Source organism: Crinia signifera, chromosome 12 (genome assembly GCF_055691185.1).
Source record: "Crinia signifera chromosome 12, ASM5569118v1, whole genome shotgun sequence".
NCBI lineage: Eukaryota > Metazoa > Chordata > Amphibia > Anura > Myobatrachidae > Crinia > Crinia signifera.
Window position 1 is genome coordinate 9,134,201 of NC_139228.1, and position 21,990 is coordinate 9,156,190.

The window sequence follows — 21,990 nt, forward strand, 5'->3', positions numbered from 1 at the left end:
CACGTTGGTTATGGCCACCTAAGCCCGTCGGTATACAGCCTGTGTTGTGCTATACATATATATACTGTGCTGTAATGAGGCATGTGCTGCGATATAACCATATATACTGTACTGTAATACAGCATGTGGGGGGTATTCTATGTTCCCCAGTACATTCTAATCACACCCCACTTTATGTCCCTCTACAGATGGAGCAGATCAAGCGTGCCAACCGGCTGTACACCAACGACTCCATCTTTCTGAAGCAATACCTCAGCATCCCGGTCCTGGCCGAACCGCCCCAGCTGTCCAATGGGATGCATTCTGAGGAGGATTTGGGTGCAGGAGGCAAGGGCCCGAACCCGGCGGCAGGCCAGTCAGAGGGAGAAGAGAAGAGGCACCAGCGCCGCAGCACCTCGAAGGATGCTCAAAAGACGGAGGTCTCAGTCAGCGACTTCATGACAAAACTGGACACCAGGATCCGTGTGTCTAAGAGAGCAGCGGTAAAGAAGATTCGGGAGGTGGAGTCCCTGTAAGTACGGACGGAGGTCCAGGTTTACCGGGCGCATGTGCTGTAACATATAGCATCCAAATAGTTGTTGTTGTTGTGTTACCAGGAGAATTAGTGAGTGGCAGTTGTAGGTGTATTACATTCATTGCGAGGCATCCCAGCATCAGTTTTGACATGGCCAAATAGCAAAACTGTAGCAGGGCATGCTGGGATGTGTAGTTGAACAACAGCTGGAGCGTCAAGGTTAGCCATCACTGCTGTAGGCTGTCACAGATGATCACTATGGAGTGAATTTTCTATAGGTTCTAAAAATGACAAATAGTTGTTGTTGCCAATAGCTACATATCAAAGTCTGTCTATTGCATCTTAGAAACAATAGACAGAATCTGACTGGTTGCTACGGGCAACATCAACCAGCATTAGTAAATGAAGCCCGAGGTCGGTGCCGAGTGCCCTCCTGTGAGCTCGGTGACGAGGCAAGGGGCAGTGTGAACGATGTACGACACAGGGAGACATTTCCATGAAGATGGACGATAAGTAGACAAAGGAATAAAACATTCTATAATATTCATTTTGGTTTTCATTAGGATAAAAGTCTCTTTTCAAAGGTACAAAGATTGTCATTGTTGGTGTCTGGCCGGTTCCTCGTTGTGACAGTGGTCAGAGAAACGGGGAAGGAAATGCAAAGCCGCCAGTAACAGGGGATTATCAGCCGCTGAGCGTAGCACAATATCCTTAGTGTAACATCCTGATGGTGTAATGTCTTACCAAGCCACGGCATCATTCACCACACATCTAATACAATACTGCGCCTGAGTCGTACACAGATGCCGCTGCGTCTAATACCAATTCCCTAACAAACACTGAGGTGCCCACTAGGCTAGTGTTCATTCTAGCACCCGGTTTCTTTGAAAACCCATGCAGTTCCTGTTCCCTGCCTGGGGTGTCGCTGTCTGCTGTGGTGTTTCTAGCACAGGTCTGGTTTGCATATCAGTGCTGATATAAAGACCACACTGTGCTAGAAGCACTACAGCAGACAGCAACACCCCAGGCAGGGAAGAGGAACTGCATGGGTTTTCAAAGATAGCGGGTGCTAGAATAAACACTATGGCAGTGTCTTGTACCATTCCTATGGCAGGCGCAGCTTCTCCGTCTCCTCCCATGTGAGTGGCTGCACATTTGAAGGCACGGCCGCCCTCCGCGTCACTTCCACATCTGCCAACCCCGTTACCTTCCATGAATGCCCAACACATTCCAATCTCCCACTGGTAACAGTCAGGACGGAACGCATCGACCAACAGCATGAATATAGGGTGTAGCATGCGGATCTGAGCCAGCCCATCGCGTGCGAGCCGCAGACTTCCCTCCAGTCATTGGTGTTCATTGTAACTTAAACATGTTTTGTTTCCCCTGCCAAGATCTCCGGAGAAGAACGCAGTCACCGGCTATCAAAGCAGCGAGCGCTCCAGAGAGGCCTCACCACAAAATCAGCAGCGCTCCCTGCTGGGACCCCTCCCGCTCACCGTCACCACGCGGGCAACCACCCTCCGAGATCGCGAGGATGAAATATTTAAGCTCTGACTTCCGCCATGGTCCTAAATTTTTTTTAAAATAATTCTGTTTTATTTTTGTAGTGATCACTAAATGTTTTTATAAATGAGATCTTTAGCAGAGACCGACAACAAACCCCCGAGTTCACGCTTACAGACTTTTGTTCTTTGCGGGAGTCCAAAAAAAGAGTCCACTTTCCCCTCTCCCGCATTGCATTTACATATTGGACTCAGGGGAGCACCACCAACATACTCAGACCCACTATCCCGTAAGGGACACTACGTCTATAAAGTTGGTTATAGGCAACCCAGGCCAAACCCCACCGGAGTGTTGAAAGGGGTCCTCTTTGACCCAATTCACACTTGGCGGGAAGAACCTTGTGCGGCTCCCAAACCTCTTCTCCCAGACTTTTGTTCTTTGCAAGATGCACTTTTAGCGAGCGAACAACAAAATCCTGGGTTATTTTTGACTTCAGACCTGTGAGCGAAGTTGCAGTTTCTACAGACTGACAAAACCAAAACTGCAGGTGGGGCAGATGTAACAGGTGCAGAAAGAGTTAGATTTGTGTGAGTTATATTTTTTCTGTGCAGGGTAAATACTGGCTACTTTATTCTTACACTGCAATTTAGATTTCAGTTTGAACACACCCCACCCACATCTAACTCTCTCTGCACCTGTTACATCTGCCCCACCTGCAGTGCAGCTTTTTTTTTTTATCTATCTGCAAAAGTTGCAGCCTTGCTAATACAGTAGGTCTACATCTGCCTTTTATGTTGTCCCAGAGCTGCTCCTTTAGTTAACCACTGGGTGGCGCTCATGGCTGATTACTACTGTATATGACAGAAAGCTTCAAATAGTCCAGTACAAATTATGTTTTTTTTGTTTCCACTATAACCCCCATCATGCTCAGCGAGCCGTACATCAGCCAAAGGAGTGTTATACTCTGCATTAAGTAGTATATGGCAATAAGTTATTGTTGGTTTAACCAATGGAGGCCTGTTAATATTTTTATGTGTTACCTATGTGGGCGCCATTCCCCTGCTGGATGGGTAGTATGGGGTGTTATCTGGTTATAGTGTTGCAACCACAACCAAGCTGGTCCAAAGTGCCTCGTGCCCCCTGGAGGGTTGCCGGCCTTCCTGCTGGCACGTAAGTGTATATATGTGTCTATCTGCGTTGCTGAACGTTTATAGACAATATACTGTAAAAGTAAATCCTCCTTTTTAATAGGATGTATTTTATATTGTAAGTCTCTGTCCCCTGATTTACTAAGGATCATGAGATTCGAGGTTTCAGGAGAGCCAGTCACCAAAGCTGTAACGGACTACGTGACGTCGTCATTTTACCGCTTAATATTTACAGTACTTTTCTCTGTATCAAAGACTATAAATGGGTATATATATATATATATATATATATATATATATATATATATAAACAAGGCATTGTTTAGCCATTGGGACATATTGGTGATATGTCTGGTGTATTCCAAGCCCAGCTGTCTGCGGAGACTGAAGTGAGAGTCTGAGACAGAACACAGTGGTGGTGATGACAGTCAGTCAGATTACAGAGCTGTCAGTGCATCCGCCCTCTGGGCAATGACCGTGGCAGAGACTGACCTATGACCTCCAGTCCTAAAGTTCCCGCAGCTACACAGTTATACAGTAACTAGGACAGGCTCAATCATGCGGCAGACAGAGGAGACTTCAGCAAATGCTTTTTATGGACATGTTGGGACACTGTTGTTTTAAAGGAATTTGGGGGGAAAGCGCTAATAAACGGACTGCGGTGGGGATAGAGGTAAACGTATATGTTTGGTGCAAACTGCGCTATTTAGAACACAGAAAAAGTCTTCCACATCAATGGTTTGCACTTGTGTCTCCCCACATGTAAGTGGGGGTGGAGGATAGAGAGTGAAACAGTGAGTACGCTTCTGCAAACGGGCATGTGCACCTGCCAGGAGGCGGGTCACAGAAGTGTCTGACCCGTCCCACTGATACCCTATAAATTATAAGTACAGTTGCTGCGATCTATTCTCATTATTTATTGTATATGTGCAGGAAAGCAAATCCCCATTTTGTAAGTCAATGGATTGTTTGTATTTAAGTGAATTTTATTAGTACTTTTATTTTGTATTGGTGTCTGGTATTAACATGATAAATGCAACTTATTTATAAATTATATGGTCCAGACACATCTAATGTACATGATAGTTCATTAAAGTTCTATATTGTGTATGAAATGTGTAATGTACTTTACTATTAACACTGTTACCCTAATCTCCCGGTGTAACCCAGGCACATATACTACCGCTCTCTCCTGCTGTAACCCAGGCACCATAGGCGTGCGCACGTGGGGGTGCCAGGGGTGCACAGGCACCTCCTAATGATCGGGCACCCCCGCGCACCCGCACGATTGCAGCCAGATAGACCCCGCGGCTGCTTGGAGGAGCAAGCGCCAGCGGGGTCTGCGGTGGGCGCCGACGCCTGTGCAGGACAGGCTGTGTATTTACTTATCGCGCTGCGCTCTGCTCCGGGTCCCGGGAGTCCTGCTGATTGACAGCACCATATAGGGTGCCGGCGCCGTATAGGACAGGACAGCTGAGCGACGGCTCAGCTGTCCAATCACATCTGACACAGCAGCCTGCGGCTCAGTGATTGGCTGAGCACGCAGGCTGCAGAGAGAAGGAAGGAGGCGTGGCCGTGGACCTGCAGGAGTCGTTGTGCACAGACTGTCTGCCTCACCAAACATCTACATAAGTGAAAGTAAGGCAGGCAGCACATTTACAAGTACAGTAAGAGTTTGTGTGTGTGTATATATATATATATATATATATATATATATACTCACACACATACTGTACTTACATATATATAACCCCCCCTTGCTCTTCCCAGCCTTTCCTTCCTTTGCCCCCCCCAACTCTTCCCTCTGTCTATGCTGCCCCTCCATCCGTTAGTCTGTCCCCCAATATGGTATTTTGTCCCCATCTGTCTATTACCCCCCCATCCATCCATCTGTGCTCGCCCCTCCCCTGGTCCATCTGTCTATCTATATTGTTCTATCTGTCCATCTTTGCCCCCGTCTGTCCTGTTTTATATGATATGTAATGGGCATTACGGTGTGTGTGTCATAATGTGTAATGGGCATCACATGTGTCAAATAATGTGTAATAATGTGTAATGGGCACGAGGGTGTGTGGCATAATGTGTAATGGGCAACACGGTGTGTGGCTTAATGTGTAATGGGCATGATGGTCTGAGACGTAATGGGCATCATGATGTGAGGCATAACATCTAATCGATATCACGGTGTGAGGCGCACTTGTAATGGGTATCACGGTGTGAGGCGCAACATGTAATGGGCATTATGGTGTGTGGCATAACGTGTAATGGGCATCACTTGTGTCAAATAATGTGTAATAATGTGTAATGGGCATCACGGTGTGTGGCATAATGTGTAATGGGCATTATGGCATGTGGTATACTATGTAATGTCTGTGTGACGTGTAATAGGCATTACGGTGAAAATTTTCGGCGCGCGCACTGTCCCTATGGTCCCTTTTTTACAAAAATGTGTCAAGCCCTGGCATGTGGAATGGACATTACTGTGTGATGGACATTATGGTGTGTGGCATTATGTGGAATGAGCATTATGTTGGATGGCATTATGTAGAATGGGCATTACTGTGCAATGCATTATATGTAATGGGCATTACTGTGTGTGGCATTATGTGTAATGGGCATTACAGTGTAAATTTTTGTAGCGCACCTTCGGCGCGCACTGTCCCTGTTTTTAGTATTCTGAAGTGCATATACATACCATATATACTCGAGTATAAGCCTACTTTTTCAGAACATTTTTTATGCTGAAAAGGCCCCCCTCGGCTTATACTCGAGTGAGGGTCCCACTTGAGTTAATAAGTTTTCCCAGTTTTTTTGTTGTACAATTAGGTGCCTCGGCTTATATTCGGGTCGACTTATACTCGAGTATATACGGTAACTAAGTCACCTATTTAGTTTGCATTGATGCCCATAGGCGGTGATGGACACCCCCCCCATGGTGCACCCTCTAATAAAATGGGCTGCGCACGCCTATGCCAGGCACATATACTACCGCTCTCTCCCGCTGTAACCCAGGCACATATACTACCGCTCTCTCCCGATGTAACCCAGGCACATATACTACCGCTCTCTCCCGCTGTAACCCAGGCACATATACTACCGCTCTCTCCCGATGTAACCCAGGCACATATACTACTGCTCTCTCCCTCTGTAACCCAGGCACATATACTACCGCTCTCTCCCTCTGTAACCCAGGCACATATACTACTGCTCTCTCCCTCTGTAACCCAGGCACATATACTACTGCTCTCTCCTGGTGTAACCCAGGCACATATACTACTGCTCTCTCCTGGTGTAACCCAGGCACATATACCACTGCTCTCTCCCAGTGTAACCCAGGCACATATACTACTGCTCTCTCCCTCTGTAACCCAGGCACATATACTACCGCTCTCTCCTGCTGTAACCCAGGCACATATACTACTGCTCACTCCCGGTGTAACCCAGGCACATATACTACCGCTCTCTCCTGCTGTAACCCAGGCACATATACTACAGCTCCCTCCCACTGTAACCCAGGTACATATACTACTGCTCTCTCCCGCTGTAACCCAGGCACATATACTACCGCTCTCTCCCGCTGTAACCCAGGCACATATACTACCGCTCTCTACTGCTGTAACCCAGGTACATATACTACTGCTCTCTCCTGCTGTAACCCAGGCACATATACTACCGCTCTCTACTGCTGTAGCCCAGGCACATATACTACCGCTCTCTCCCGGTGTTACCCAGGCACATATACTACTGCTCTCTCCCGATGTTACCCAGACACATATACTACTGCTCTCTCCCGGTGTAACCCAGGCACATATACTACCGCTCTCTCCTCCTGTAACCCAGGCACATGTACTACTGCTCTCTCCCGGTGTATCCCAGGCACATATACTACCGCTCTCTCTTCCTGTAACCCAGGCACATATACTACTGCTCTCTCCCGGTGTAACCCAGGCACATATACTACCGCTCTCTCTTCCTGTAACCCAGGCACATATACTACTGCTCTCTCCCGGTGTAACCCAGGCACATATACTACCGCTCTCCCCCGCTGTAACCCAGGCGCATACACTACTACTCTCGCTAAGCGCCATGATTCCTGTTGGAGAAAGTGCTCTACATAAATAAAATTATTATAATCACAGATATTATAAAGACATTGGCTATACAGTACGGTGTCTCACAAATGGTTAAATATCCGTTATAACTGTCCTATTATAAAAGCATTGCTCGCAGCATGTTGTTCTAACAGCCGTCAGTAGTGGAAATGTCCGCTGCTGCATTGATCTCTGGGTAATTTATAGAGTCTGCGTTTGGGTTTCTCACCCGTCACATAGCTATATATACAGTATATATATTCTGCAGCACTGTTAGTCCATTGGTCATAGTGCCGCCATACTTGTAAACGGCTCAGGCTTTGATTTATTTAATCTTGTTCCCTGTACAGGATTAATGATCCATTTGTCTTCATCTATTGATCTTATGTCAGCAGTAATGGAGGCTCCATATGAAATATTTATAGCGCTAGTGGTCAGGACTGGGAGACCCGGACTTACACGCCGGCTGCCATTGATGTAAAGGAATCGCCGTCCTATAAGATGAAGGTTAGAATATTTTCGTCTTCAATTAGCAAAACACTGTTCCAAAACCGTCTCATTTACCTTCCCTCTGGCTTTCCCCACTAGTCTATATCTAGGTTATCTTATGTTGGCATAGTCCCTTCCTGTGCCGACTGCTTTACACGAGTGCCATTAATTACCGATAATCTGTAGGGCGTCACTACACCGGACATAGGCGAAAACAGGGTCTATTATGTATCATTTCATGTGTCATTAAAATAACCATCTGAAAGTCTAAAGCTAGAAGAGTAGAGAAGACAATGTCAGAGGTGAGAACAACAAAATATTTCCCTGACTATTCCAGGTCTCCGAGTCCAGGAGACAGAGGGTGACGCATTTCGCCATTCCACATCTCACTTTGGAATCCTGCTGCTGTTATTTCTTTAGTAACAGTTCTTATATAGCGCAAACATATTCCGCAGCGCTGTACAGAGAATATTTGAGCAGTCACATCAGTCCCTGCCCCAGTGGAGCTTACAATCTATATTCCCTACCACATGTACACACACACACAGAGATTCTAGGGTTAATTTTGTTGGGAGCCAATTAGCCTACCAGTATATTTTTGGAATGTGGAAAGAAACTGAGCACCCGGAGGAAACCCACGCAAGCACGGGGAGGATATAAAAACTCCGCACAGTTAGGGCCATGGTGGGAATTGAACCCATGACCTCAGCGCTGTGAGGCAGTAATGCTAACCATTACACCGTCCGTACTGCCCCGTATATATAACACATGGTGGGGATAGAACCCATGACCTCAGCGCTGTGAGGCAGTAATGCTAACCATTACACCGTCCGTACTGCCCCGTATATATAACACATGGTGGGAATAGAACCCATGACATCAGCGCTGTGAGGCAGTAATGTAACCATTAAACCATCCTTACTGCCCTGTATATATAACACATGGTGGGAATAGAACCCATGACCTCAGTGCTGTGAGGCAGTAATGCTAACCATCCGTACTGCCCCGTATATATAACACATGGTGGGGATAGAACCCATGACCTCAGTGCTGTGAGGCAGTAATGTAACCATTACACCATCCGTACTGCCCCGTATATATAACACATGGTGGGAATAGAACCCATGACCTCAGTGCTGTGAGGCAGTAATGTAACCATTACACCGTCCGTACTGCCCCGTATATATAACACATGGTGGGGATAGAACCCATGACCTCGGTGCTGTGAGGCAGTAATGTAACCATTACACCGTCCGTACTGCCCCGTATATATAACACATGGTGGGGACAGAACCCATGACCTCAGCGCTGTGAGGCAGTAATGTAACCATTACACCGTCCGTACTGCCCCGTATATATAACACATGGTGGGAATAGAACCCATGACATCAGCGCTGTGAGGCAGTAATGTAACCATTACACCATCCGTACTGCCCCGTATATATAACACATGGTGGGGATAGAACCCATGACCTCAGCGCTGTGGGGCAGTAATGTAACCATTACACCGTCCGTGATGCCCTGATTATTATTTGTAGATAATGCGGCGTTACAGTTATACATACCCGTTGTGATACCTCACACAGGGGTGAATTTATGAAGCTTGGAGAAGTGTTATTTATCCCCATAAAGAACGTTATGAGCAAGGTGATAATGGTTCAGCCAATCAGCTACAATATGTAAATTGACAGGTAAGAGCTGATTGGCTGAACCATTATCACCTTGCTCATAACGTTCTTTATGGGGATAGATAACACTTCTCCAAGCTTCATAAATTCACCCCACAGTGTTTTCTTACCCCCTCCAGGCAGTGTAATAAATATACTATTCCTCCTCCCTTCCGCGTTTCACACCAAGCAGACACAAACACAATATCACCCACACAAACAGTAACCGCACCCGCCCTGAGATCTGTGCAGGCATTAATCTCCCTGCCGCCGTCAGCCTGTTATTCCAGATTGTGAGGTGCGGATCCCCTGACAGAGGGGGAAGCTGTCTGCAGGATCGCCCAGTGTCCTAACCTGAAGACACCAGTGATCTGCTGTAGAATCTACTCACACAGAACACATACACTACAAAGGGATTTTTTTTCTCTTTAAAAAAAAAAATGACAATTTGTAAAGTTGTAAGGAGAACATTCTTCCTGCTCCTGACAGTCGGGATCCCAATGTCGGGGAAATGACCGTCGGAATCCCCACTGACGGCAAGTTATACCATACCCGTATGTAATATTAGTCTACGCTGCTGCTCATCAGTACAAGGCCACCGGAAAAGGCCAGGTAGAAACTATATGGTCAAAGACAGAACTGTATAGCGTTATGGTGCAATGGGTGGACACTTAATGAGTTGACAAGGTTATGCGACCTTTTCAATGTGACCATATGGTGTGGTGTGGCAAATTATCAGCCAACTGTCAAAACCATGCTGCACTGCAGGAGGGCACATGTAATATGGGCAGAGAGTTAAACTGGGGTGGGTTCTATTGTCTCTGTGCAGGGTAAATACTGTCTCATTTTGCATGTAGCCCCTACGTTTAACAGCTAAAGATTTCGATTTGGACACCTTCCATCCAAATCTAACGCTCTCTGCTCCTGTTACATCTGCCCCATCTGCAGCGCAGCATGTTTTTTCCTAGTGGCTTGACAATTTGCTTGGCTTACAAAAACATGAATACTGACTGGCAGCCCTCATTATGGGTTATTTCTGGAAGAAGAACGGAAAAATGCGATGGTGCAATAGGAAAGTGCTTCCTGTTATAAGCCAGATCCTCGCAGAACCAACACTGGTCACATTAATAAGATCCGAAAGAGCCACATTATGCAGCTGAACCACTGCCTGTCCTGGCTCTAGGAGCACTACCGTCATTATTACATTAGGTGCAGCCCAGTCCTGAGTACTATTGGTGTGGAGTTTGCATGTTCTCCCCGTGTGTGTAATAAAAAGGCATAAAACCCCTTCCAAAAACAACTTTACATTGAGAAAATTTATTCCAGAAATAAAACAATACAATAACATATATTCACATGAATACAGAGAGAAATCCACGCAGCGTGTAAGTACACATGAGTAACGCTTATACTGTATGTATTGCGGGCAAGGGGGAGCCGTGCTGCGTTATTACATACAACTCGTGATTACGCAAAGCACTTGCTGCATTGGTCTGAAACAACACAACATTGTGTAATAGGGCACAAAAATACCCTAAAAAACAAGGAAATACAATTACAGTATAAGGGAAGTAAAAGTGAGTTATCCTGCTGTCGCACACAGAAACATTTACTGTGGGCTAGGGGGTGACACATGTGGGAGGGGCCTGTTTGCATTTGGAAATCTAAACAAAACAAAAAAAAACCACCCACTTTGTAATGAAGGCGGGTGGGTGGCGGTTCCCTGTTACTTAATTCTTGCTATGTTTAAAAACTTGCAAAAATGAAAAAACTTTATCCATCCATCGACTCCCCACGGGAAGTCTGAGTCTCTACAAGGGCCAGGAGGCCCTATACAGTAAGTGGGCACAGCATGCCTGCAAAATAAAGAAAACCGCCACCTCTGTACCATAATTCTACATCATAAATTAAGGTTCCGCGACCAGTCTCCGTTTTCATCATAATTATTGTACATTTGTTCATTTTCCATCAGCAATTTAAAAAAAAAATAGATGGCAAAAGATCCGATTAAATCATGCGTTGTAATACAGAGATCGCTATTCCCATTTCCCATGCAGAATCTGCGCCATATCTTGTGCGTCGAGGATGCAGCTGAACAGGCGCATTGCGTTACACAGCGAGAAAATAGGCTTTCAAGAAGGAATGACTTTGCTTTCGTAAAGATCAGCGCGAGGACACAAATAACACAAGTGGTTTCTGAATGGTAGATTTCTAGGATCATGAGTGGTTTCTAGACGAGCACATCCTCTGAAACCAATCTATGAGCTACAGTACAGTTCCTCTGCCTTTTAGGAAGAGGTGACGCAGGGTCAGTCTTCAGTGTCTGATCAGCTCGTGATGCACATTTACACACTGCCGACACAGGGTCTCATTCAGCTTTGTTAGCAAAATGGGCAAAACCATGCTGCACTGCAGGGGGGGGGGCAGATGTGACATGTGCAGAGAGAGCTAGATTTGGGTAGGTTATATTGCTTCTGTGCAATCTAAATCTCTCTGCATCACTTGCAGTGCAACATGGTTTTGCACATTTTTTGCTTTGCTAACAATCAGCCCACACTCTTAAGTTAAAGGTACACAAGATGCACGACTTTTATCACACCAGGGCATATGAAGAGGGTAATAGGGGCCCATACAACTGCAAGGCTCTGTGCCAATTCCCTGGTGTGTCTGTAGCAAGGGAATTGGGAAAATCCAACATGATGGACAAATCCCCAATTCGCCAATCCAGGCAAAATATTTATAAGGATCAGTGAGAGTCATTGATTTTTAATATGACTAATCTCTCAAGTCTTCCCCCCCCCCCCCACACGCATATTGAGGATCTTCCGTGTCCACCAATTGGTGGATTTAATTGTCAATCAGCGTCCCGTGACCACTTGTGATAAATACAGCGATGTTAATTCTATCCAGGATAATTACCAATCACTTTACCTCCAAACAATGATGGACAAATAAAACATAAATAAATAAACTGAAAAATTGGGACTCTGGTAAAGTCAGCAGTATTGGGAGGTACGGGAGGAAGTTGCTGCAAGTTTACATTTCCCAAATTCCATCCTCAGGGAGCGCTCCAGAAAGGGCTCTTACCCTCTCCACCTAGCTTTTGTGAGGCGACCTGGACAACCACCTGTAAGCGGTCCCTGAGGATTTGGTTAATGGGATTATTAGTCCTCGTAGGTACAGTAAAAAATGGCAACTATGAAATCCGGTATAAGCAAGAGGTCGCATTGTGCTCTCAAGTGGTATGGCCCAATGTACAGAAATAGGAAAGCAGATCGGTGAAACGTGTCATAGAAAGACAGTTCGTTTATAGCAGCTGTAAACATGAGTTTGTTCTGGAAATGGCTAATATGTAGTCTACTAAAGTATGAAATACCAAGGCACAAAATGGTGGACTAAAAAAACACTACGTGTCCTACCGCCATGTGCAGACGTTCCCCTGATTAATTCTGCAGCACTGAGGGGTTTGTGCGTCGTTTGTGTTCCATTATTATCATGCCTATCGATGCCGTATGGCGCACATTATTAAGTCCTGTGGAATAACCATATGGGTCCTTTGCCAGCGTGTGGCTGCCATATGGAAATCTTTGGTATAATAGATTAGTAAACATAATGCAGCTAAGTCGTGTGTTTAAGTACAAGAGGGAACATTAAGGTGCAAAACAATATGGAAGCCTCTTGGCTATATCTGTATTCCATGCGGTGTACAATCTCTGTATCGCGCAAGGCCAAAGATGCGCCAATGCCAGATGTGTACCAGATACTTGAAAGTAACACATAAAATACATTCGCCACACAGGAAACTATAATGTAAACCACTCTACGTAGACAAACGTTCACGCTGGGCTAGCCATGATCAAGACGTGATTGGAAAAGACACAAAGTAACAACATATACATATATGTATAGACCGGCTTCGGAGAACCCAACTACACACTAAACATACAATGAGGAAAGATACCAGTGATCTCCACCAGTAAAACACTTGTTTCACATGGAACCATTGGCGACTTTTTCTAGGGTCAAGTCCATTTTTTGTTCAAAATTCAGGCACATGTGTTCTTGATAATAGAAGACCTGCTTTGGACGTCATTGACCAAGTTTTTGGAAGGTCCATGCATTGGAACTTGCACACATCCAGGATGAAGTGTTTAACGACAGGAGTCTTGTTCTGAAAACATGAACGTTCCCATTGCCAATACAAAAGGGTCGTTTCAATCCATCTCATTGAACAACAGTTCAAACCAGTTGAAGGATCAAACCATTCTGGGCCAGATATCTAGTTCCCGTTAACAACACCTTCAGGCCTCAGTAACTCACAATTTGCCCTCATCTATCAGTTTGTTCATTCCCTGACAGATCTTCTGTAAGTGGGGCTTCATAGACCCCTCAGGGTTATAGAGTTGGCTGAGCATCTCCTGGTTTGCAAAGTGGTTGAACACGTGTTGGATGCGCCCATGAGACTTGGGCGTCAGGTGCTTGTCGACCAGTCGGAGGAGCAAGTTTTTGCACTCTGTGAGGATCTTTGGCAACACGTCCTTCTCGTAGGTGAACTCCACTTCATAGAAACTGATGGCTGTCATGGCTCCATTGTGCAATTTGTTCTTGAAGTCTTCTGCCAGCACCAGCTCCTCGGGGCTGAATCGATGGTGACGGTACAAGACGCCAATTTTCACCGCCACCTTGATCAAGTTCTTGATGACTTTTTGGGACTCCGTTTTGTTCTTGGTGTACTCTTTGGACACTCTGTAAAGCTCGTCCAGGACCTCACTGCTCGTCTCGTCAATGAACATATTCACCATGGACTTGCTGGCCATGCGACTCAGAATCTTCTTTTGCGCCTGGAGGGCAAGATCTTTCGAATTGAAGGTCTCCATGGCCTACAATGTAAATGGAAAAAGAAAGGGAAATAATATTAGTAGAGTCCATCAGGATAATTGATACCCACTGGTATCTTGAGTGAGAACTTCATAGTTATTAAGCTCCAACTTTGAAAAACATATTTACGCCGTGGCCTGAAGTGGTGAGGTGGTCACACTGCTCACCTTCTGCCTAAGAACAGTTCCGTTAGGGACCTCAAGAGGTCTGGGAAATATATTTGAATGAAAAGCGTAATTAGCTGTTCAATGAATAGGCGGTGTCCTAAAGTATGCAACAGTTTAAAAGTATTGTTTGCACTTTAAATTACAATTTTCCACAGCTATGAATTTCCCATTTATATGAATGTCCCATTTATAGGAATTTTTCAACAGAGATGAATCAGGCTGCTGCAGTAGGGGGCAGCACTGAGCTATTGGTACAACAATTAGCCATCTACATTGGTCATGCCGATAGATATGGTATAATAGCACAATTCTGCTTAGCCCTTAGAGACATGATCCAGATGACCTAACGGCATGCTGCCCGCCATGACACCCCCCACCCTGGCCTCAGGCACCAAGCACCCACCGTATATAAAATTACAAATTACAGGTTTGATTCTTAAAAGCCATTAATCCCAAAATTTAGGCAATTAAACCTATTACAGCAATTAGTTCAGCTTGGTCTTCCCCTGGACTGCAGACTTAATTATTACACAGCTGCTGATAGGTGACAGGTTCATGCACGTTCCTGAAAACAAGGATTTCCGTCAGAAAAATGCCGTACAGAGGCCCTGATATAACGCAGCTCCTGAAAGGGAATGGCTACCACTGGTATTATGGAAAGTGCAGCCGTCACCTACACACTGCCGAGGCTGCCATTTTATCTACTGAACCAATGGTCGGCCATCTTGCTCACCAAGTAGTAGTGGATTTGGCACATTGATTATGAAATGACAAAAATTACAAAAATAAGTATTTTTGCAATATTAAAAAATAAATTAATTTTAGAGAATATTTTAAAAAACTAAATTATTGCAAAAGAGCAAGTCAGGCGCAACCCCGATATTTGTCAGTGGTCTGTGCATGTATATTAGTTACGTTTCCATCGGCAGTTGCAGCGATGAAATCGGACGCAGAGTGATTGACAGTTGGGGTTCATTTGTGGGAGGTAATGGGGGAGTGTCGGCTCAAACGCAGGCTTGTGTCAACCGCTGTGTGGGCATGACACAGACTGCAATTGCATTACCTTATGCATAACAAGATGGCCGGCATCTCTGATCATCCCCCATTCTGAGGAACCGAAACTGCAGCCACACTCACATCCCAGGCAGCTGTACATGGTTTGTTTACATTATGTTTAGGAATAGCCAGCAGCACGTAAAGTGTAATTACACCACGCTCGCCAATAATCAGGATTTCTAGCAGTAATACATGGCATGGAATAGGGAGTAGTATCACCTGAACCGTGCAGTGGGCACATGCAGGCATATTACAGTGGTATAACAAGAGGATATGGGGGTATGTAACAGCATCATTCCATCCCATAGAAATCTGCTTAGGGTGGCACTACCTTCAACAGCCAGGCATGGCACTGAACTGATTCGGCCACATTCAGCAGAATAAAGGGAACAAAGTCTTAGGAGCAATGGTGCTACGCCTGTGTATGAACCAACCAATCCACAATCTGGTATCCAGCAAAGAAAGACTCCAAAGCAGTCAGTCATTCTGTGCCTGCTCTGAGACAGAAGCTCCTCCCACCCAACTAGCGGCCTGCTACAAGTGAGAGGGCATAGGTCACGCGGAATGTAATGCAGGTTATTCACATCAGTACACACAAGGCTGGTTCCTTATAAATGTACATATGCTATAGGCAGCGCGATATCCTTACAGCCGGTGTGTGGAAGTAGGGTTAACAACCGTCAGTAAATGAAGTCAGAAAAAGGTCAGTACAGTAGCTTGCAGGAGTGGCAGCATTGTGTGAGATATCTAATAATAGCAGGCGTTCGGCACAGCCGTGCGCCCTTATGTGTATTGTTGTACAAGACAAAGGACAGAGATATGAATTAAACAAGCCGGGGAATGCAGATGTGGGACGGATCCGTGTTTTCCTTGTATTATCTGCAGGACTTCTGTGTTGTCCTGCGCCCGGTGCCGCCTAGACAAGGCGCGCTGTACTTTCAGGACGCAGCAAACGTTTCCTGTGTAATAAAGAATGGAGAGAAGTGCACACAATCGCCGATGAGGTCCCGACACGTCTCAAGTAATACAAAACATCACCTATTGTGTGATCAGGTGCAGAACACCTATTGTTAGGTGTCGGCGGATCCGATGTCCTTACCGCTGCCAGTTCTAATTCAGGAATCCCCAACACCCCTGGGCGTGCAATGAGAAGCGCTGAGAAAGGGAGCGGACATGAGCCAAACAAATAGTACAAGCAAGATTTACAGTACAGTAGGAGGTAAAGCAGTTAACCCCTCGCACTATGCATATACTGACAAACAAGAGCTTGCACTCTATACACGTACCAGCGCAAAACCGACCATCTGGATATTCTAGGGTTCTGTTATTACCAGGCGGTGTTATTGGAGGAAAACAATAAAGTTTCCGTTATTGAAAACAATGGTAGCGAAGCGGTTTGTGCTTTGAGGCGACGCTGGCTGCGGAAGAGAAGCCGATGTATGTCTTATAGTGTGCTGGGGGGGACAGACCCCAATGTTATTAGTGCACATGGACACCCCCCATTGTGCAGCTCAATACAGAGTCTGCTGGAATAGATTAGGGCGAGATGGAGTAGGCAGCTGCCTCGGGCTCTAGATTCATGGTGCTCCATGCCCGTGGCACCCCCACCAGCCATGAGGGATAGTGGCAAGCAATAACTAGATCGTTGATTTGGACTGGGAAAGGAATCAGGACTATAAAACTCTGACCTTGTCATACCCGACTCATTTATCTGGCACAGTGTATGACATTACACGGCATCTCTCACTGAGCCAGATGTACTGAGCTTGAAAAGTGATAAACAACCAGCCAATCAGCTCCTAACTTCCACATCATAAGCTGGGTGTGAAGAATGACAGTTAAGTGGTTGGTTGGTGGTTTATCACTCTCCACTTTATCACTTTTCAAGGCTTAATATATCTACCCCCCCCTCCCCTTCCTCCTAGTGGTTGATCACTTCTCTCCCCCGCAGAAGCCTAATACAAGAGGTGCATTCCTCATATAACACTATTAGTAAGGGGATACCGTGTCAGGAAAACATGGTGGCGTCCTCACCTAACAACAAGATAATGGGAGGGGTCATCACATGTGGCGGGGGCCTGATGAAGGGCAGAATGACAGCGCTAGAGTATAACTGCAGAGAAACAATGAAAATAAAATGCCCGTTAGCTAAATACTCAACATGGCGGTACATCTGCCCGCGTGTATTACCATCTCCGTTATGTCCGTTCACCCACGCTGATCCGATACATAACATCTACCATTCGCCTGCGTACAGGCGCCGCCATTTTGGACTACACCACTTTCAAAATGGAGGGTGTTACCTATATCACCCGACTTGATTCTAGTTACCACTTATACGGTCAAGTCTAGAAAATTAGAAAAGCACTTTTAATAATCTACTGCTTATTTATCAATCGTTGTGTATACTAAATGGTGCCCTGACAATCAGCTCCTCACTCATGTGTTGAGCTCCTAATTGTAACATGTTTGAAAAATGGCAGTTGGGCACGGATCAACTAGAGCACCCATTTATCACTCGTTGATAAATGACATCTATAGTATGTAAATCGGCAGTGATACCATGGCGGTACTCCATATCTGGCCATACAAGGCACATGTGTACGTTCAGACCAATCTCTGCTGGTTACCCTCTGGGTGATTAATGCTTACATATAGAGGTTAGGATGCCACAGAGGAAGCAGAAGCTGTTGCACAAGCGCCGAGCACGTCCATAGAGGGGATAATATTTGCATAGGGGAGAGACCGGCGTGTAAGACAATTACTCAGGGACTATAGATGGCGTTGCCTAATAGAAGAATATGTTCTATTTACACACTTTTCCTGGAGAGGGATCCAATGGTATCCCTCCCAGTCTCCATCACTGCTTGATTCATCTTCCCCACAGTTTGTGCACCAACCAAACAGTGACTGATGGAAATCAATGTTCTGTATCAGCATCGTGTAGTGATAAACGCTGCCCTGCAGTGTGCGGGCAGGAGAATGCCAGCTATAGCTAAGTGGGTGCATTAGAGGTTACTAAAGGCAGCCTGTATATTGTATCAGCCTCCTGTATACTGTATATACACCACAACACAATGTAGGGTAGCGATTTGGAACCGGCCGCCCATTTCATGGCCAGCCAATAGGATCTATACAATTCAACCATTCATTTTTGTGGACAAACTGCTCACAGATCTCATTGGACAGATCTCTATGTGATCTCAGCGGTCCTCAACACCAGTCCTCGAATGAGGCCAACAGGTCATGTTTTCTGGTTTTCTTTAATCCTGCACAGGTGATTTGATCTTTTGTGCTAGCTCATAATCACCCTACCTCTTTCCGCAGGCAGAAATCCTGATAACATGACCCGCTGAGGACACTTGAGGACTGGATTTGAGAACCCCCCGGTATAGACGATTCCTTTGCACAAAGGGTTAATTTATCGCCGCAGCGTTGGCGCACATTTGTTGTACAAGTATTAAGCATGCAGCCAATGACCCAGAGCCGGATAGGACCCACAGTAATGGAATATTCCCAGCAAGAGCCTCATTAGTAATCCATCACCCTGATGTGTGTTTAATGGGCTCATAAGGCGGTGAGGTGGTTACCTGGGGCGAGCACAGGCGGACATGCTGCACTATGGGGGCTGAATGAGCAGGACCAAGTCATAAACTGATGGAATTTGGGGGGGTTTGTGTACCTCCCTGACTGATCCTGACTCGTCCCCGGGATCATTTGTATTTAGCAAGCAGCACAAACACTTCCAGCAATGTGTGTGTGTTGTATATAAGTGTGCGTGCCTGGCAAGCGTGCCAGAACCCCCATCCCCCCATCCTTGCTGTTTGGTTTCAATTAAAAAACTCTTCAAACCTAGAACACCCCCCCCCCCTCCCCCCTCTGTAGTGTCACCAGCATCTGCTCCAAACAGCGCAGAAATTAAATCCTCTATTGCAGCCTGGATGTCAGCGCATGCTGGTACTTGTAGTTCCCCAAGGACTGGAGAGCCATAGACTGCCCCTCAAATAATGGATCGGTATAGGAGGTATTCACTTTTGTACAGTATTTGTGCAGCGCAACGTTCTGTGCACACTGGGGTCCGAGCAGCGTCAGACGTAAGTTGGGCAGAATTGCTTCTGCTTTGTGTCCACGGAACTAAATACCTATATTGTTACGATGGATTATTTATATGGCACCACAAGGGGTCCACAGCGCCTGACAATAATCCTCCCATATGTAGAGGTGTTTGCATCTCCGTACCATTATCAGGAAGTATTTGCACCAGTGCCATCCCGACGCGCCCTCAGTGAACACTGCCTACATGAGAATACCACGCTACAGTCCGCTGCACACAAGCCTATGCCACCCGTACTGGCACTGGGCATGCGGAGAGCGACAACACACAAGATAAGCCAAACAATTAGACTTTGCCTATGTCAGTCCCACGGTGGAACTGACTGATTTACAGACATGGGATGTTCCAGTGACATAGTGAGCCTGATTCAAAAGTACACAAATGGACATTCTGCACTGCACTGCAGGTGGGGCAGATGTAACAGGTGCAGAGAGAGTTAGATTTGGGTTAGTATTATTGTTTATGTGCAGGGTAAATGGTGGCTTCTTTATTCCTACACTGCAATTTAGATTTTAGTTATGACATAGCCCACCCAAAACTATTTCTCTCTGTGCACCAGTTACATCTGCCCCACCTGCAGTGCAGCATGGTTTTATTTATTTATTTATTTTGTTTATTAACAGTTTCTTATATAGCACACACATATTCTGCAGTGCTGTACAGAGAATATTTTAACATTCACATCAGCCCCTGCCCCAGTGGAGCTTACAATCTATATTCCCTACCACATGTACACGCACACACAGGCATTCTAGGGTTATTTTTTTGTTGTTGGAAGCCAATTAACCTACCAGTATATTTTTGGATTGTGGGAGGAAACTCACGCAAGCACGGGGAGAATATACAGACTCCACACAGTTATAGACACGGTGGGAATCGAACCCATGACCTTAGCGCTGTGAGGCAGTAATGTAACCATTACACCGTCTGTACTGCCACACCCAGTTGTGTGCTTTTTAGCTTTGTTTGTAAAGCTGAATCAGGCCCAATATTCCAGTTAAGGGGCATACACACGTAGAGATCTGTGCTAAGCAATTTTTCTGGTGTCAAGATCTCCCATGGAGAGCACATACACACGCAGAGATTTGTGCTAAGCAATTTTGCTAAGCAATAAAAGGTCAGGTAGTGGTTCAGAATGAGAGATTGCGATCAGTATCTCTCATTCTGTACACACAGACAGATTTGCAGTCATTTGCCAAGCAATCTGACTAGATTGTGACTGCATGCACTGACTTAGTTAGCAAGAGATATTTAATCTCTCGGAGCATACACACAGAGAGATCTGTGCTTACTTTCTAAGCAATCTAGTCAGATTGCTTAGAAAATAGCACAAATTTGCTCCGTGTGTGTATGCCCCTTTACGCTCCTCGCTCCGCCGTAGTTGGACTACATGTTTTACAATGCTGATCCGGCACCCAGATACAGATCCCTGCAGCGATCGGCACCTATTAGGACACAGTAGCTGGCTGTATGCCCTGAAGTAACTTCATGGCCCAGTTTTCTATTTACTAAATATTATTAGCCGTATGTTTTTGGCTTCCTATAACCCGGAGAAGCAGACGTTCTGCAGTGACCCTGTGCACAGGGATAGTCACTGCAGCACCTGAGGGCTCTGCATGTATGCGTCACCTACAGCTCTGTCACTGTGTGCAAACAAAGGCTGGAGAGGCGTTGGCGAGCCGGTGTGGACAGATTTCACAGTCACCTGTATTCTATACAAACACTGAGGCTGGGCAGGGCACCCTAAGGAGCTGGTGACAGTCATCAGCCCTGACCCAGGCTCCGGCCTTACCATCCACAGATGCCACTGGATGGTTACAGTCACCACCGATATTGGCGTTACATTACTGAATGCGCAGCCGGTATAAGATAGAGCCACCAATTGGAGCAGCGATGTCTGACAACATGGGGGGACCCGCCACATAGATAGCACATTTAGTGACATAGCGCCAGCATAGACCTTTGCGTTTTTAAAATTGTGACAATATTATACAAAGTAGGTGGTATCTGGATGGCTGACAGACAATGGTGGGCAGTCAAGTTGACAGACTATGGTCGACATGGTCAAAATGTTGACTAGCAAACAGTCAACAAGACTATGGTCCACACATGAAAAGGTTGACATGAATTTTGGGAAATTTAAACATAATTTTTAAGCTTTATACTTGACCCCACAAAATAGTAACATGGCCCTGCGGACAGAGCATGTGAGGGGACGTGATACAATAATTAGGTGTCCACATACCTCAGACGTCGACATTGACACCAAAAACAGTGAAAAACTAAAGTCGACCTTTTCATGTGTCAACTTTTTCCATGTCGGTCAGCGTTTGAAAGTAGGGTCAGGCCTTTTGAGTGAT

At 45.8% G+C, this 21,990-nt stretch overlaps 2 protein-coding genes across 16 annotated transcripts in view; one reads left to right on the forward strand and one right to left on the reverse strand.

The window, feature by feature from the left end:
• Positions 1 to 21,990, forward strand: part of LYSMD1 (LysM domain containing 1) — a 146,687-nt gene that overhangs the window by 85,065 nt on the left and 39,632 nt on the right. For 5 of the 8 annotated variants that reach the window (XM_083166495.1, XM_083166493.1, XM_083166494.1 and 2 more), the window contains 2 exons: positions 189 to 511; positions 1,909 to 4,274. In XM_083166495.1, coding sequence (XP_083022621.1) covers positions 189 to 511; positions 1,909 to 2,071 — 486 coding nt within the window. In that variant the 3' untranslated portion in view covers positions 2,072 to 4,274. Of the gene's footprint in view, positions 1 to 188; positions 512 to 1,908; positions 4,275 to 7,609; positions 7,767 to 18,843; positions 19,326 to 21,990 lie in introns of those variants that run through there. The other 3 variants (XR_014466219.1, XR_014466218.1, XM_083166497.1) reach the window with 3 other exon arrangements.
• TNFAIP8L2 (TNF alpha induced protein 8 like 2) overlaps positions 10,717 to 21,990 on the reverse strand; it is a 422,216-nt gene continuing 410,942 nt past the window's right edge. For all 8 annotated transcript variants that reach the window (XM_083166503.1, XM_083166499.1, XM_083166500.1 and 5 more), the window contains one exon: positions 10,717 to 14,295. In XM_083166503.1, coding sequence (XP_083022629.1) covers positions 13,732 to 14,292 — 561 coding nt within the window. In that variant the 5' untranslated portion in view covers positions 14,293 to 14,295 and the 3' untranslated portion in view covers positions 10,717 to 13,731. The remainder of the gene's footprint in view (positions 14,296 to 21,990) is intronic.